Source organism: Cetorhinus maximus, chromosome 2, assembly GCF_964194155.1.
Source record: "Cetorhinus maximus chromosome 2, sCetMax3.hap1.1, whole genome shotgun sequence".
NCBI lineage: Eukaryota > Metazoa > Chordata > Chondrichthyes > Lamniformes > Cetorhinidae > Cetorhinus > Cetorhinus maximus.
This window is the reverse complement of record NC_135880.1, coordinates 99,818,638-99,835,039: the sequence shown is the minus strand read 5'-3', so window position 1 is coordinate 99,835,039 and position 16,402 is coordinate 99,818,638. Positions and strand designations below refer to the sequence as shown.

The 16,402-nt window shown below is 38.8% G+C and overlaps 1 protein-coding gene across 1 annotated transcript in view; it reads right to left on the bottom strand.

The window, feature by feature from the left end:
• The window catches only part of cep78 (centrosomal protein 78), a 67,228-nt gene that overhangs the window by 1,381 nt on the left and 49,445 nt on the right, over positions 1–16,402 (bottom strand). The window contains exons 12-15 of the mRNA XM_078567532.1: positions 15,496–15,642; positions 11,449–11,526; positions 5,157–5,323; positions 1,471–1,627 (exon numbers count right to left, since the gene is read on the bottom strand). Coding sequence (XP_078423658.1) covers positions 1,471–1,627; positions 5,157–5,323; positions 11,449–11,526; positions 15,496–15,642 — 549 coding nt within the window. The remainder of the gene's footprint in view (positions 1–1,470; positions 1,628–5,156; positions 5,324–11,448; positions 11,527–15,495; positions 15,643–16,402) is intronic.

Genomic DNA, 16,402 nt, shown 5'->3' with positions numbered 1-16,402 from the left:
GAAAATATATCATTGACTGTGATTCTAATTACTGTCAAACCACCTATATGCTTTTGTCAATCAAACTCGGGTGTAAAGCTTCTTTGGTAAACTAGCCCACTCATATTTACTGTTACAGTTTATACTTGAATAACAACCACATGTGTAAGATACATAAGGGTAGCAGCCACCTGTGAAACTGAAAAGTGAAGGAAAATATTGGTAGAGAAAACTACAGAAGAAATTCAATTTTTTTCTTTATACATGTGCTTGCACATTTTACAGCATTTTCAGGGATTTTCAGATTTCCACAGAAAAGTACAGCACAAAACCAGGTAATTTGTCCTAATGCCTGATCTTCGAAAGAGCCTTCTCCTCATCTCCCCCACTGGTTCTTTTGTCAATTATCTTAAATCTTGTCTTCTGATACTGACCCTCCTACTAATTGAAATCATTTCCCTTTATTTACTTTACTAAAACCCTTTATAACTTTGAACAACTTTATAAATCTCCCCTTAATTTTCTCTGCTCTAAGGAGCCTAAGGAGGGATGGGCAATAAATACTGGCCTAGCCAGGGATGCCAACATCCCATGAACGAACCATTTACTTTTTCTTTTTATCTGCATGTTGGTTATCATGGAGTCATAGGCTGTCACAACAGGAAATCATGTAGTTCAGTTTCGAAAATAAGGTGTTTTACTTTTCTTTTTAAAAAGAATACTTTTAAAACTCTGCAGAGTTACAGAACTCTTGCTTAGAACATTTCAATTTTGTTATGAAATACCAGAGACACATAAGCCAATGCAGCTAACAGACTGAATATGGAAAAAAAGGTATTCTCTAACAAATCTTTAATGAGACTAAGTTCTGGTCCCTAATATTCAGTCTAATCTCTCTGCAAAGTAATTCAGGCTCCTTAAGAGAATCTAATATGAAGATTTATTGCAAATTAACTTTAACAGAAAAGTACCAAACCAAGGCATGTTTAGGTTTGTTGCTTTGTTGTTATAGATGGATTTACATCAATAGATGGAGTTTATCAATGAAGTAATGTGACAATACTCTGACAATCAATTACGTAACAGTTAGTTAAATACCAACATTAGTCACAAGATTATTTAATTGCCTAAATAAATGAGAGACCAATAATAAATAACAGGATTTAATTTGTTTTTGCAAAAATGCATATTTGATCAACTTATAGGTAGCAGCTACCAGACAAGTTTATTACGTCCTCTATTGTTTTCTCCATCTATTCATAGGTTAAATATTTATCCAAACTAAAAGGTGTCCTTCAACCAACACCACCAGAACAGATTAAATGGTAATTTATTTTATTGTTGTTTGAGAGATCTTGCTGTGCACAAATTGGGTGCTGTTTGCCTCCAGAATGTAATTAATTCACTTTGAAGCACTTTCGGGCATCTGAGGACATAAAAGGTACAATGCAATTACAAGTTCTTTCTTTAAAAAATGTTAACTTTATTCACCTGCATAACCTGTGGTGCTTCTGGTGGTATTTTGTCTTTGATTGATTCAGCTCCTTGTTCTTTCTTATCCTTTCCAATTGTGGATGACAACTGAGGTTGTCCCACAAGACCAAAGTCTGATTGGTCTATTCCAGCTATGGTGGCCAATTTCCCAAGACTGCAAAATATTTACATATATAATGTTGAGATGAAGTACAATACAACTTAAAGTACAAAAGCTATTCTTCTGTGGCTAGAGGGATATCAGGGCAAAACACCAACCGCACGTGTGATACCACTCGGACCCAATAATGTTTTCCTTGCTCAACAGCTTATAGGACCTTTAACTTAATAAAATATCCCAAGGTGCTTCACAGGAGAATTATAAAACAAAATAAGACACTGAGTCACATGAGAAGATTTTAGGACAGATGACCAAAAATTTGGTCAAAGTGATAGGTTTTAAGGAGTGTCTTAAAGGGTAAAACAAAAGAGATAGAGAGGTGAAGGAAGAGAAGTCCAGGGCTTAGGGTTGAGGCAACTGAAGGCGTGGCCACCAACGGTGGAGTGATTAAAATCGGGGATGCTCAAGAAGCCAGAATTAGATGAGAACAGAAATCAGAGGGTTGTGGGCTAGAGAAGATTACAGAGGTAGGCAGCGCAAGGCAATAAAAACATTTGAAAAGAAGGATAAGAATTTTAAAATCAAGACATTGCTTAACCAGTGTAGGTCAGCAAGCACAGAGGAACAGTTGGACCGAACTTGGTACGAGTTAAGACAAGGGTGGTAGAGTTTTGGATGATCTCAAGTTTATGGAGGGGAAACTGTGGGAAACCAGCCAGGAGTACATTAGAGTAGTCAAGTCTAGAGGTAACAATGATATGAATGAGGGTTTCAGCAGATGAGTTGAGACAAGGGAGAGGACAGGCAATGTTAGGGAGGTGGAAATAGGCGGTCTTAGTGATGCCATGAAAATGTGGTCAGAAGCTCCTGTCGGGATCAAATATGATACCATGGCTGCGAACAGACTGGATTAGAATCAGATTGCTGCCAAGGAGAGGGACGGAGTCAGTAGCTAGGGAACAGAGTTTCTAGTGGGGACCAAAAAGAATGGCTTCAGTCCGTCCAATATTTAATTGGTGGAAATTTCTACTCATCCCAGTACTGGATGGTGGATAAACAATCTGATAATTCAGCAAGTGGAGGAACCTAGAGAAGTGGTGGTGAGGTAGCGTTGGGTGTCATCAGCACACATGGATAAACTGACGCTGTGCTTTTCGATTATGTCACCCAGCTTTTCTTGAACAAACCCAAAGAATGAAAACACATCAGTCTGCTTGCCCACCAATGGTTTTGATTGCATTTTTCCTTCTTCATTCCGGCTGTGATATAATTACTGAGATAAAATATAAAGAGCTGGAGATGTAATTTTATTTGTAATGTAACAGCAGTTACTTGTCCACTGCTACATCATTAGAGGTTGGAAGTGAACTAACACCAGAAAATAGAAGTTCATTACCATTACCACACTTTCCACAAATTGTGAAGTATTAGCAAGTGCTTAGTGTGTGGAGGATTGAAAAGTCACAAATGTGCAGCAAAGGGATGGTGTTAAAGGACTGCCAGGTTGCACACATGGAAACCTGAACTTACAGCTCTATTATCTGTAGGGAAAGGTTAGGATGCAAGCCCATGTAACTGGAGAGAAGCGAGGCCTTTGAAGGCAAAAGTTCACTTCAATACTAAAAGATGGAATGTGTTGTTTTTAAGTAAGTTTTCAGGTTTCTTTTGATTGTAATAAATTTTACATCTGGCGTGAGGAAACAAAATAACCACTAAAGGACTTTTGTTAGAGCTACGTTCACAGAGAGTGAATTGTTTAATGCTTATTGATTCAGGTAAAGCAGGGTTTGAGGTGATTGGATATTTGGATTTCAAGTCAAACAGCTTTTAAAGGCTGTTTGATGAAGGAACTGTGGAGACTAAAAAATATGAATCAGCTCTGGCTTCGGGACAGAAACACAGCATTATATTGGTTTCTTTTTCATAAAGATTACTTTGTATATCTTCTATAGTTTTCAATTAATGAGGGTTAAATTATTGTTTGCTGATAAAACTGTGGAGATTGAAAAAGACCTGTTAATTTCAGGCTCTAGGCCATAAAGTACCAAGCACTGAATTTTTTTTCCCTTCAAATATTTACTTGCACTTGAAACAAATGTACCCATGTTCTGTATTTATTAGTGAAGTTCCCAAGTGTTGTTATCACTAATTATAAGGATACCTTGTAATTTACAATGCACTGTTCTGCCACTAAGGGGGAGATGAGTGTTATGACCACACCAGATGTTATTTGCTGAGCATGCCAGATTCCAGAGGGAAACCTATCTTACTGATCATAATACAAAAAAGGCTTTTGAAAATGAGGAGAAAATGCTACTGACCCCAAAAGCATAGAACTCCAGTAACATCTTCAGAATTTTTAAACAATAAATGATTTATTAAAAAGAAAAATAAACTTAATCATTTAAGATTAAAGTTGCACAGTTAAAAAAATCTTACAGGACAACCCCCCACCCCCTCAAAAATCCACTTAGCTAAAACATACAAGTAAACTACCTTCTTGGCAACAACTCCCTTATAGATTTTAACTATAAAAATCCAGTAATATTGCTCAATGTCACTTTAAAAAAGGTATACCACACAACTCCTCAGAAACAGACTGATTTCTGAAAACAAAAACTTTTCTAGGTTGAAACTGGATGGCTGCTTCAGATTTAAATCCTTCACAGCTTTTCAGCATTCCAGCACACAGAAGCTGTCTTCAGTGGTTTCTCCCTCACAGCCACAACTCAGCTAAATACCTTTCCTTAAATATCCTTTTCCCCTTTCATCTTAAAGTCCATTGTCCTCACACCTCTTTGAACTCAACTTCTCCAAATATAAAAATCTGCTATGTTTTCTTATTGCCTCTATTTTTGGGTCAATAAAATTTAATATACCTTCCCATTTACCTATGAAATCTTTGTAAGGTGTAGAAGGTCCTTGTCACTTCTAACCTACCCTTTGAAATTCAACAGCTGAAAAACCAAGTCTCCACTTGTCTCATAATACAAATTTCAAACCCAACCTATTTACTTGTAAATCCAACCTCACCATAACCTCTCACTACAAATGCATGAACCTAATACCTTTACCCTTTTATCTCTTAGTTCTCGCACACAAACACATACTCAGACAGGCGCACGCTCAGACAGGTGCACACAGACAGACAGAGACACACACGCAGCCTTCTTTACAGAATTCACCATATTCCCAAAAATATTTTTTAAAATAACATCCATCATCACATGAGCTAAAGTCTAATAGATGTTAAATAAATGTATGAGGTCAGAATGCAACAACTGCAGTTACTCAATCAGCATTTAATTGGTCTTCATCCTGCATATAAGAACATTGCCCTTGTAAAGTGTCATCAGTAAGGTTAGCCAGGCATTCGGCCTCTGTGTCAATCAATCTATTGGGTAATGTTACTGTAGGCATAGATGATTCGAGTTGTTGACAATTAACGAATGATTGAAATTATACTGTAAATGCATATCCAGAGCAAATATGATTGTTGGTCATATGACAGCCTACAGTATTTTAAATACAAGCAACCTTTATAAATCAGCAAGGAAATGACGAGAAATGCACTACAGCTTACCCAGCATCCTTTAATAGATCTAAAAAGGCATGAAATTTCTGGAAAGAGGCTTCAATGCTTTCTAGCACACCTTCATCCTCAAGAATGGTGCTTGTTGTTGACTGTGTATGCAGAGCATCAGAGAGAGATAGATTGATGTTCCGAAGTCGGGTATTCTCAACCTCAAGCTACCAAAGGTAAGCAAAATACAAAAACTATTTTGTAATGAATGCTTAGAACACATTGTTCTATTTTCTGATACATACTGTTAATATCAATCCTTTACTTATTTCCCTGTTGAAGTTTAAGCAAAGTCAACAACATAAACTTACTTTATAGGGGACTAGATCTTGTATCACATGGTAAAAGGTAGCCACGTCTACATTGCAACAAAACACTAAGCTAAAACCTTAAAACAGAGTGTGGATTGTCAAGCAGCATTTCCAGTGGTCATAAAATATCCTGCTGTTATAAAATCTACATTGCACTGAACATCAAATGTTTTCTTGTAGATATTAAAAAGTAATTTTAAACCAATCTTGAAAGATTGAAGAGTTTGAGACTATTTTCTTTTAAAAAAAACTTAGAAGTGACCTATTGGAGGTCTTTAAAATTATGAAGTTGTGGACAGTGTAGATGTGGAGAGAATGTTTCTGCTTGTGGAAAATTCCAAAACTAGATGCCATAAATACAAGATTAATAAATCTAATGGAAAATTAAGGAGAAATTTATTCACTGAGTATGATTTGAATGTGGAACTCACTCACCACTGCAGGAAGTGGTTGAGGCAAATAGCCTATATTCTATCGAACGGAATCTAGATGAGTCTTTGGGGAGTCTAGGACTAGTGCATAGATCCTAAAAAAAATAGAACCAGGCCTTTCAGAAGTGAAGTTAGGAAACACTTCTCATGCAAAGGGTGGCAGAAATTCAGAACTCTCTCCTGCAACTAGCACTTGATGCAAAGTCAAATGTTAATTCTAAATGTCAGATTGATGGATTTTTAAAAAAAATAGTTGTTTGGTAGACAGAACTTGAGTATTATTGCTGAAAAAAAAAGAGACTTTTTTTGATCGAAGCACTCATCGGGACAATTTGCAAGGAAATGCCAATGTCAGGAGAAACAACAAATTTATACAATTTTTTTTTACTCATTCATAGGATGTGGGCTTCGCTGGCTAGGCCAGCATTTATTGCCCATCCCTCATTGCTCTTGAGAAGATGATGGTGAGCTGACATCTTGAACTGTTGCAGTCCATGAGGTGTAGGTACACCCACAATGCTATCAGGAAGGGGATTCCAGGATTTTGACCCAGCGACAGTGAAGGAATGGCAATATATTTCCAAGTCAGGATGGCGAGTGACTTGGAGGGGAACTTCCAGGTGATGGTGTTCCCATCTATCTGCTACCCTTGTCCTTCTAGATGGTAGTGGTCGTGGATTTGGAAGGTGCTGTCAAAGAAGCCTTGGTGAATTCCTGTAATGCATCTTGTAGATGGTACACACTGCTACTCTGTGCATCGGTGGTGGTGGGAGGGGAGTGATTATTTGTGGATGTGGTGCCAATCAAGCATGCTGCTTTGTCTTGGATAGTGTCAAGCTTCTTGAGTGTTGTGGGAGCTGCACTCATCCAGGCAAGTAGGGAATATTCCATCACACTCCTGACTTGTGCCTTGTAGATGGTGGACAGGCTTTGGGAAGTCAGGAGGTGAGTTACTCATCACACGATTCCTAGCCTCTGACCTGCTCTTGTAGCCATAGTATTCATATGGCTAGTCCAGTTCAGTTTCTGGTCAATGTAACCCCCAGGATGTTGATAGTGGGGGTTGACTGATGGTAATGCCATTGAACATCAAGGGGCAATAGTTGGATTCTTTCTTGTTGGAGATCGTCATTGCCTCACACTTGTGTGGCGTGAATGTTACTTGCCACTTGTCAGCCCAAGCCTGGATACTGTCCAGGTCTTACTGCATTTGGTCATGGACTGCTTCAGTATCTGAGGAGTCGCGAATGGTGCTGAACATTATGCAATCATCAGCGAACATCCCCACTTCTGACCTTATGACGGAAGGAAGGTCATTGATGAAGCAGCTGAAGATAGTTGGGCCGAGGGCACTACCCTGAGGAACTCCTGCGGAGATGTCCTGGAGCTGAGATGACTGACCTTCAATAACCAAAACCATCTTCCTTTGTGCTAGGTAAAACTCCAATCAGCGGAGAGTTTTCCCCCTGATTCCCATTGACTCCAGTTTTGCTAGGGCTCCTTGATGCCACACTCTGTCAAATGCGGCCTTGATGTCAAGGGCAGTCACTCTCACGTCTCCTCTGGAGCTCAGCTCATTTGTCCATGTTTAAACCAGGGCTGTAATGAGGTCAGGAGCTGAGTGGTCCTGGCAGAACCCAAACTGGACATCAATGAGCGGGTTATTGCTAAGCAAGTGCCACTTGACAGCACTGTTGATGACCCCTTCCTTTACTTTACTGATGATGGAGAGAAGATTGATGGGGCAGTAATTGGCCGATTTGGATTTGTCCTGCTTTTTGTGTACAGGACATAACTGGGCAATTTTCCACATAGCCGGGTAGATGCCAGTGTTGTAGATGTACTGGAACAGCTTGGCTAGGAGCAAGGCAAGTTCTGGAGCACAAGTCTTCAGTACTATTGCCGGAATATTGTCAGGACCCATAGCCTTTGCAGTATCCAGTGCCTCCAGCCGTTTCCTGATATCAAGTGGAGTGAAATGAATTGGCTGAAGACTGGCATCTGTGATGCTGTGGACCTCTGGAGGAGGCAAAGATGGATCATCCACTCGGCATTTCTGGCTGAAGACTCCTGCAAATGCTTCAGCCTTATCTTTTGCACAGATTTGCTGGGCTCCTCCACCATTGAGGATGGGGATATTTGTGGAGCCTCCTCCTCCAATGAGTTGTTTAATTGTCCACCACCATTCACGACTGGATGTGGCAGGACTACAGAGCTGAGTATGAAAAGAGTGCTGACTGGTTGGTAAGTGGACTCTGATTGATAGAGGCGTTGCCACGGACTAGTGTAAGAGCGATGAGCCGCCGCGTGATATATATGAGAGGGTTCGTCCTCACGGCTCGCTGTGTTGTGTATGTATGGGCTACCCAAGACACACAAAAGTGATGTCCCTTTACACCCTATCCTATCTATGTCTGGTTTTGCAAAACATAAATTGGCCAAATGGCTGGGCAAATTGTTGCAACCAGTTTTTAGCAAGCTTTCCGGACACACAGTGAAGGATTCCTTCACATTTGGGAAGACCATACAGGACTTGCACATCGATAGCAATGCTGTGCCCATGTGCTCATTTGACATAGCTAGCCTATTCACCAATGTTCCATTTAAAGGAGTTATAGATATTTGCGCTGCAGCACTATATCATGGCGATCTAGACCCGCCACCATTGCGTGAATCAGTTTAATTGAGCTTATGAATTCAGCAACTCGCAGAGTTGAGTTCAGTTTTAATGACACCATGTTTGCTCAAATAGACGGTGTTGCCATGGGATCCCCTCTAAGTCAAGCTTTCGCAAACATCTTTGTTAGGTTCCATGAGAAACGTGTATTTGATGAAATGATACCTAACCACCTACCTCTTGCATATTTCCAATATGTCGATGATATGTTTGCTTTATTTAAATCTGCAACTGCATGTAATAATTTCCTTGCATGTCTTAATGGGCTCCATCCTGCGCTCAAATTCACCTTTGAAATGGAGCAGTCAAATGAACCCCCTTTCCTTGACAAAATAGTTGAGAAATCTGCCAGGGAGTTCTCTACCACGGTCTACCACAAGCCTACCTTCATTGGTCAATATACGCGTTGGGATTCTTAATAGTTCCGCATATAAGATTGGCCATATCGGCAACCTCATGAATAGAGCCCGAGCCAGTTGATCACCATGCAAACTTGATGCTAAAATAGAGCGCATCAAAGACATCCCATAGGATAGCGGCTACCCCGATCAGGTCATTTCGCACTGTATATCCTACAAATGAATGGCCCCAAGATTGTCACTTTTGGCCCTGAAAAGTGCCATGTCTACCTCAGATAACCCTGGAAGGGCAAGATTTCTCAGGTGTTGCTCAATTAGCTGTTTCATGCTGTTAATATGCAGTAGAAACTCGAGTGGTATTCACCACTAACAGGATGCTGCCATCAAGCCAAAAAGACATTCTGCCTTTCACACAAATGAGTAATGTGGTATATGAATTTTAGAGCCAGTGTGATGCTAAGTATGTAAAGTGCAAGTCCCAAAGACTGACGGATCGTAAAACAGCATGTTTCTTCCGCTGTTTGCAATGGGCAAGGTACAGACCATACCCAACCAGCCCGTGCTTGCAAAACTCAAAAGAGTGTCCAACATTCGATGTGATTCCACGTTTGGACAACATTTATTAAATAATCCTCAGTGTGTTAAGAATTATACTGACAACCAATTTAAGATTGTCAGTCAGGCTCGCAATGTGGCGCATTTGCTTGTACTGGAAGCTACATATATTAATACACTGGGCTCTGTTCTTTGCAAACAGAAAGAACATGTACACACATTGCACTGGTTTCAGCTAAACACAGTAAGTGACAGCCATTCTCTGGATTATTCCCCAGGGCAATGTTTTGACCAATCAGAGTAAAGCTGCTGGTTTAAATTTCAAACGATGCTTGGCAGTTAGCTCTCAGTCACCATCGCCTGGCGCATTCTCCATGCAACACCTCTACCAATCAGAGTCCACTGGCCAACCAATCAATACTCTCTTTTCATACAGTATAAATTTGTTGTTTCCCCTGACATTGCCATTTTCCTGCAAATTGTTCTGATGAGTGCAAGACAAAAAGCTTCAACAAAAAAAAGTCTCTCTTTTCAGCAATACTCAAGATTTTTTTATGAACCAAAGGCCTCACGGGATATGGGTATAGGTCACAGATCAGCCATGATCTCATTAAATGGCAGAACAGGCTTGAGGGACTAAATGGCCTACTCCTGTTCCTATTGGTACATGAAAAAAATGAGAATAGAAAGATATGCTGAGAGGCTGAGAAGTACCAGCACAAACTAGTTGGGTCAAATGGTCTGCCCCTGTGCAGTATATACTACATAATTCTATGATCTTTCAAACTTTAAAAAATGCAACACAATTATTATTGTTCTCTCTGTGCTCCCTACCCAAAATAACATAAAAGCACAATCAATAGTCAGACAAGTTAAATACCTTCAGTCAAGAAGTGAGGCACTTGTAACCATCACTTGTGGGTTATTTAGTTAATATTGTAAGTAAAAAATTCCTGTTGCTTGATCCCTCTTACTTACATTAATCAAGAACCAACTCTGTCAATCAAAAATCCAGCCTGCAGTGTACTTCTAATAAACAGAACTACTATATTCACTAAGAAATGGCCTCAAATCTTGTGGAATAGTACTACCTAGCTGTATACATCAATACAACCACGAGTTTGCCAATATTATTTATGCATTGCATGATGATTTGTTCATATATGTGAACTTTGCAAATGACACAAGATGCCACTTAAAATAAAACACAACAAAAGTATCAAATAGACTGGAAGAGCTCTTTTCCTCTTTAACTATTTAATGGATGACTAAAATGTGCCATCAAACAAGAGAGGAAGTGTAATCAGTTTATAGCATCCCATTTACAAACTCAGGTCTTCTAATTTATGATGATAGTTGATGCAATAGAGTAAACTGGTAGTACAATGCTGGAAATATGGATAGATAAGCTAATTGTTAAGGATTGTAAAATAATTTTATTTGTAAGCTAATGAAGCTTAAATAAAAAAAGTTTCCATTTTCTACTATTATGTAGTGTATTCTGGAACTAAAGCGAAAAGCATGTTTCAGTTTTTTTGCAAAATTATAATTAATAGTGGATTTAAATGCAGAAAAAGGAGATTAAAAACTTGAACTAATGACTGAATATTAATAAGGCACTCTTCCAATTGTGGCCTAACCCTGATTATATTAGTTTAAAAAAAAGGTTCATTGCACAGCTGTAGCCTGAAGAAATGTGGAACATATGAAGCTAGCAAGTGCCATAAGTACAGAAGCTGCACTCACTTTTGGTGACACTCAATTGCTCACCATGTTCATTCGCTCTTTATACACAGCCTCACATGGCAAATTAATGATGTAATAACACTAAAGGAAAAAATTAATTTAAAAATTCCAGTCTTTTATCATACTTCAACAAAATGAACATAAACGAATTGCAAGGTAATCTACAGGAAGACCAGGATAAAGTAGGAAAAAAAGGCTTGGCTTCCCCATTACCTCCATCAAGCGAGCATCAGCCTTTGTCCGTGCTCTCATTTCTTCTTCAAGTCTCAGTCGACATTCTTCTAGTTCCACCTGAAACAAAATTTAGAAATAGAAACAGATTATTGCTGAGCTAGAGTGCTCTGGATCATGTTTATAAAGCTCAAGGAATTCATACGAATAAAGTTACCAAAATCTAACAGCTGAGATTAATTGATTTTTGTTTGGAAGACATCAATCATCAATGGAAGAGGACAGTTTCTTAGAACAATATGTTGTGAATCCAACCAGCGATCAGGCTATTTTGGATCTGGTAATGTGTAATGAGGCAGGTTTAATAAATGATCTCAAAGTAACGAATCCCCTAGGAATCAGTGACCATAATATGGTATAATTTAGCATTCAGTTTGAGAGTGAGAAACAACTGTGTTAAACTTAAATAAGGGTAATTACAATGGAATGAGGGCAGAGCAATGGCAGACGTTTAAGAAAATAGTTCGCAACTCTCAGCCAGGATATAACCCAGTGAGGAAGAAGGATTCAAGGAAAGGGATAAACCAACCAAGGAAGTTAAGGACAGTATCAAATTGAAAGAAAAGCATACAATGTGGCAAAGATAGTGGTAAGCCAGAGGATTTGGAAAGTTTTAAAAACCAACAAAAGATGACCAAAAAATAATAAAGAGGGAGAAAATAAACTTTGAGGGTAAACTAGCAAGTAATATAAAAAGGGACCGTAAGAGCTTCTTTAAATTTATAAAAAGGAAGAGAGAGGCCAAAGTGAACAGAGGCCCCTTAGAGAATGAGGCTGGGGAAATAATAATGGGGAACCAGGAAATGGCAGAGGAGTTGAATAAATACTTTGCTTCACAGTCTTCATGGTAGAAGATACTAATAGCATTCCAAAAATACTAAATAACCAAGGGAAAAAAGCTAGGGGTAGGAAATAAAAACAATAACTAGCACAAGAGAAAAAATACTAGGGAAGATAATGGGGCTAAAGGTTGATAAGTCCCCTTGACCTGATGGGTTACATCCTAGGATATTAAAGAAAGAGCTACAGCGGTAGTGGATGCACTGATAGTAATCTTCCAAGAATCCTTAGATTCTGGAAAAGTCCTGGAGGATTGGAGAATGGCCAATATAACACCCTTATTCAAAAAGGGAGGGAGGCAAAAAACAAGTATCTATAGGCCAGTTAGCTTAAAATCTGTCATTGGGGAAATGTTGCAGTCTATTATAAAGGATGTAATAGCACAGCACTTAGAAATACATAATCTAATCAAGCAGAGTCAGCGTGGCTTCATGAAGGGGAAATCATGCTAACAAATTTATTAGAATTCTTTGAGGTGGTAACAAACAGGATAGATGAAGGGGAACCAGTAGATGTAATATATTTGAACTTCCAAAAGGCCTGCGATAAGGTACTGCACATAAGGTACTTAATAAGATAAGAGCCCATGGTGTTGGGGGTAGTATATTAGCATGGATAGAGGATTGGCTACTAATAGAAGACAGAGAGTTGGGATAAGGGGGGCATTTTCAGGATGTCAGCCTGTAACTAGTGGAATGCCACAAGGATCAGTGCTGGGGCCTCAATTATTTACAATATATATTAATGACTTAAACGAGGGAAGTGAATGTACTATCGCCAAGTTTGCGGATGATACAAAAATAGATGAGAAGGCAAGTGGTGAGGATGACACGAGTCTACAGAGGGATATGAACAGGTCAAGTGAGTGGGAAAAAACTTGGCAGATGGAATATAATGTGGGAAAATGTGAGGTTATGCACTTTGGCAGGAAGAACAGAGGAGCTAAATATTATTTCAATGGAGAAAGACTGCAGAAGGCTGCAGCACAAAGGGATTTGGGAGTCCTCGTGCATGAATCCCAAAAAGCTAACATACAAGCTCAACAGGTAATAGGGAAGGCAAATGGAATGTTGGCCTTTATTTCAAAGGGAACAGAGTATAAAAATAGGGAAGTCTTGCTAAAACTGTACAAAGCGCTAGTTAGACCAGAATACTGTGAACAATTTTGGTCCCCTGATCTAAGGAAAGATATACTGGCATTGGAGGCAGTCCAGCGAAGGTTCCCTAGGTTGATCCCAGGTATGGAGGGATTTTCTTGTGAGGAGAAGCAGGGTCGGTTGGGTCTGTATTCATTGGAGTTTAGACGAATGAATACAGACCTTACTGAAACATATAAGATTCTTAGGGGGCTTCACAGGGTAGATGCTGAGAGGTTGTTTCCCCTTGTGGGAGAGTCTAGGGCCAGAGGGCATAATCTCAGAGTAAGGAGGCACCCACTAAAACAGAAGTGAGGGGGAATTTCTTCTGTCAGTGGGTAGTCAATCTGTGGAATTCTTTACCACAGACGACAATAGAGGCTGGGTCGTTAAGTATATTCAAGTCTGAGATAGACAGATTTTTCATCAGTGAGGGAATCAAGGATTATGGGAACAAAGCAGGAAAGTGGAGTTGAGGGTTATCAGATCAGCCATGATCTCATTGAATGGTGGAGCAGACTCAACAGAAGGCTGAATGGCTTACTCCGCTCCTAGGTCTTATGGTCTTATGAAAATTCAGGTGCTTAAATGAAATGCTCGAGTTCCCTCAAGCGTTGATAGTGAAGGCAAAAATGTTACCTGAAGGTAGACATTGACATACCGGTTTTCTTGTGTATTGAACATAATCATGGAGGTCATAGAATCAAGGCTTAATTCCCAAGTCCATTTTCAGACTCTTTTATTCCTCATTAGCAAGCTGTCCTAACAAGCATTATCATTTAAAAACATGGTGTTACATTCCATATGTACTGATGGCATCAATTCCACAATTGTTTTTGTGTTGTCTGACTACCCATCAGAAAAAACCCTAACAAACCAGAATCTCTTTCCTCTCAATCAGGAAGACAAAAGCTCTTCAGCTCAGAGCAGAAAAGGCTCACCTTAGTCAGTGATTCCATTTGCCTTCCCTGTTGATTCTCAGACTTAAATTAATACAAGTTCTGTTTCCCATTCAATCCTGAGTTGAGATTCAAATCCCAAATCTGATCCATTACTAAAACCATCTACTTATCATTCATACCTTTGTCACCTCAAAGTTTGGTTTCTCCATTGCGCTGCTTGCCAGCTTATCTAGTTTTCCCCATATAAACTCAGGTGGAACACCACAAAACAGCTCCTATACCAAATTCCACATGCCATTATCTGGCCTAGCTGACTTGCTTTGATGCCTCATCAGCCAATGCACTGTTTTTCAAAATATTTGCCCTCAATTTTAAAATCCTCTTGAAGTTTGTTATATGTAATGTTTTACTTGCTCTCAGCCAGAATGACAGGTAAGGCACTAAAATTGGCCTCAGTGAGCTTTGGTTTTGAGCAGAGAAAATGAGCTAAAATTCAAAATCCTAAATCGCTATCCAGTGACCCCCGCTGCAAGGTGCACATTTGTGGATGCCAAGCATCTACCAAGTTACTTGGGTGATATACTAGAAGGCAATCAACTGGGAAACGGGTGTCATAACACGAGTCAGCGCCTTCAAGACATAAACATAAAAGGGAGGAATGGACAACTCGTTGGTGCCTAAAAGACTCCTGCTGCCAGTCACTTTAGTTCTATGATCCTACATTTTTGCAATCTGATTTAACAAAATGAAAGGCTAAAATGATTTAACTTTAGTATCCTAATCTGCAGTATGTAGCAATTTTATCAAAAAGATCTAAAACAAGCATACAAAGCAGCTGATCTACCGAGAAGTTTTAATCTCCACAACTATTACAATAAGTGAATATAAATATGAACATTTAAGAGCTACGGAATTGCTCTCCGAACAAAAATTCAAAACATGTTGGGCACCAATTTTTAGTGAATAATGAATTCTCTGTATATTTCTAGACATTATCAACATTCTATATTACATAAATTTACTAGATTACATAAATCAGATTGATAAATGTTCCTTGCATTCAATAAAAATACTAATTTTAAAACCAACAAAGGAAAGTTTATGCTCAAATGCATTAATGGTTAAATCCTTGTTTTCACACGCAGCATTACCTTTAAGTGTTTGTACTGCTTTACTGTGATTGCCTCATATGAATCTTCCATTACATTCATCTGCGTCTCTGCCTTAGGAGTACAGATTAGCTCTTCAGTTTCTGAAGATGATGCACTCTCCAATGTTACCATCACTGGGCTACTAGCCTGCACTCAAAATATTGACAATTCAATATAAATATTTATCAAGTAATTATATATAGATCACTAGAGTACAGGTGGTAATGAAAGAGGACCTAAATTCTGGTCTTCTATTTTAGAACAATTTTGTTCCATCAGTCTAGGTGGATTTAAACTCAGGTATCAGAAGTGGAAGGATGACACAGTTTACTTACTATATCACCCAGTCCCATCATTTGAAATTGGTTAAGGTAGGAAAATTTAATACACAAGCTTTTTAATTTTCAAATGTTTTGCTTCAACACTTCATCTTGGCCTGGTGAGTGAAATGTTAAAGAAACAAGTTATACTTTAAGAAATGTCAACTTACAGTACAGAATGGTGTGACAGATTAACACACAATCCTCCTTACAACTTTAGTTCAAATCCAATCCAAATTGATGAAACTTCTCTGCTGGTTGTTAACATCCAAGGTTGAAGCTAAGGAATATTCAGATACAGAGTAAAGCAAATTTTGCTCTATATCTGAGTGGCTATACCCGACTCAAATTACTTCATGCTGCTTGTTCCTAGTACCAAGGCAACATTTTACTTGGTAAGAGCTCAAAGCAAACTAGAAACTGCTGGAAAAGTTGAAAAGATGATGGATCATATTTATCCTTTTTATCATGTTCAAAACAATAATTAAAATAATGGTTTGAGGCGTAAAAGTGAAACAATTAAAGCCAATCATTTGATGATTAGAGGTTAAAATTAAAATCACACAACAAAAGACATATGGCACATC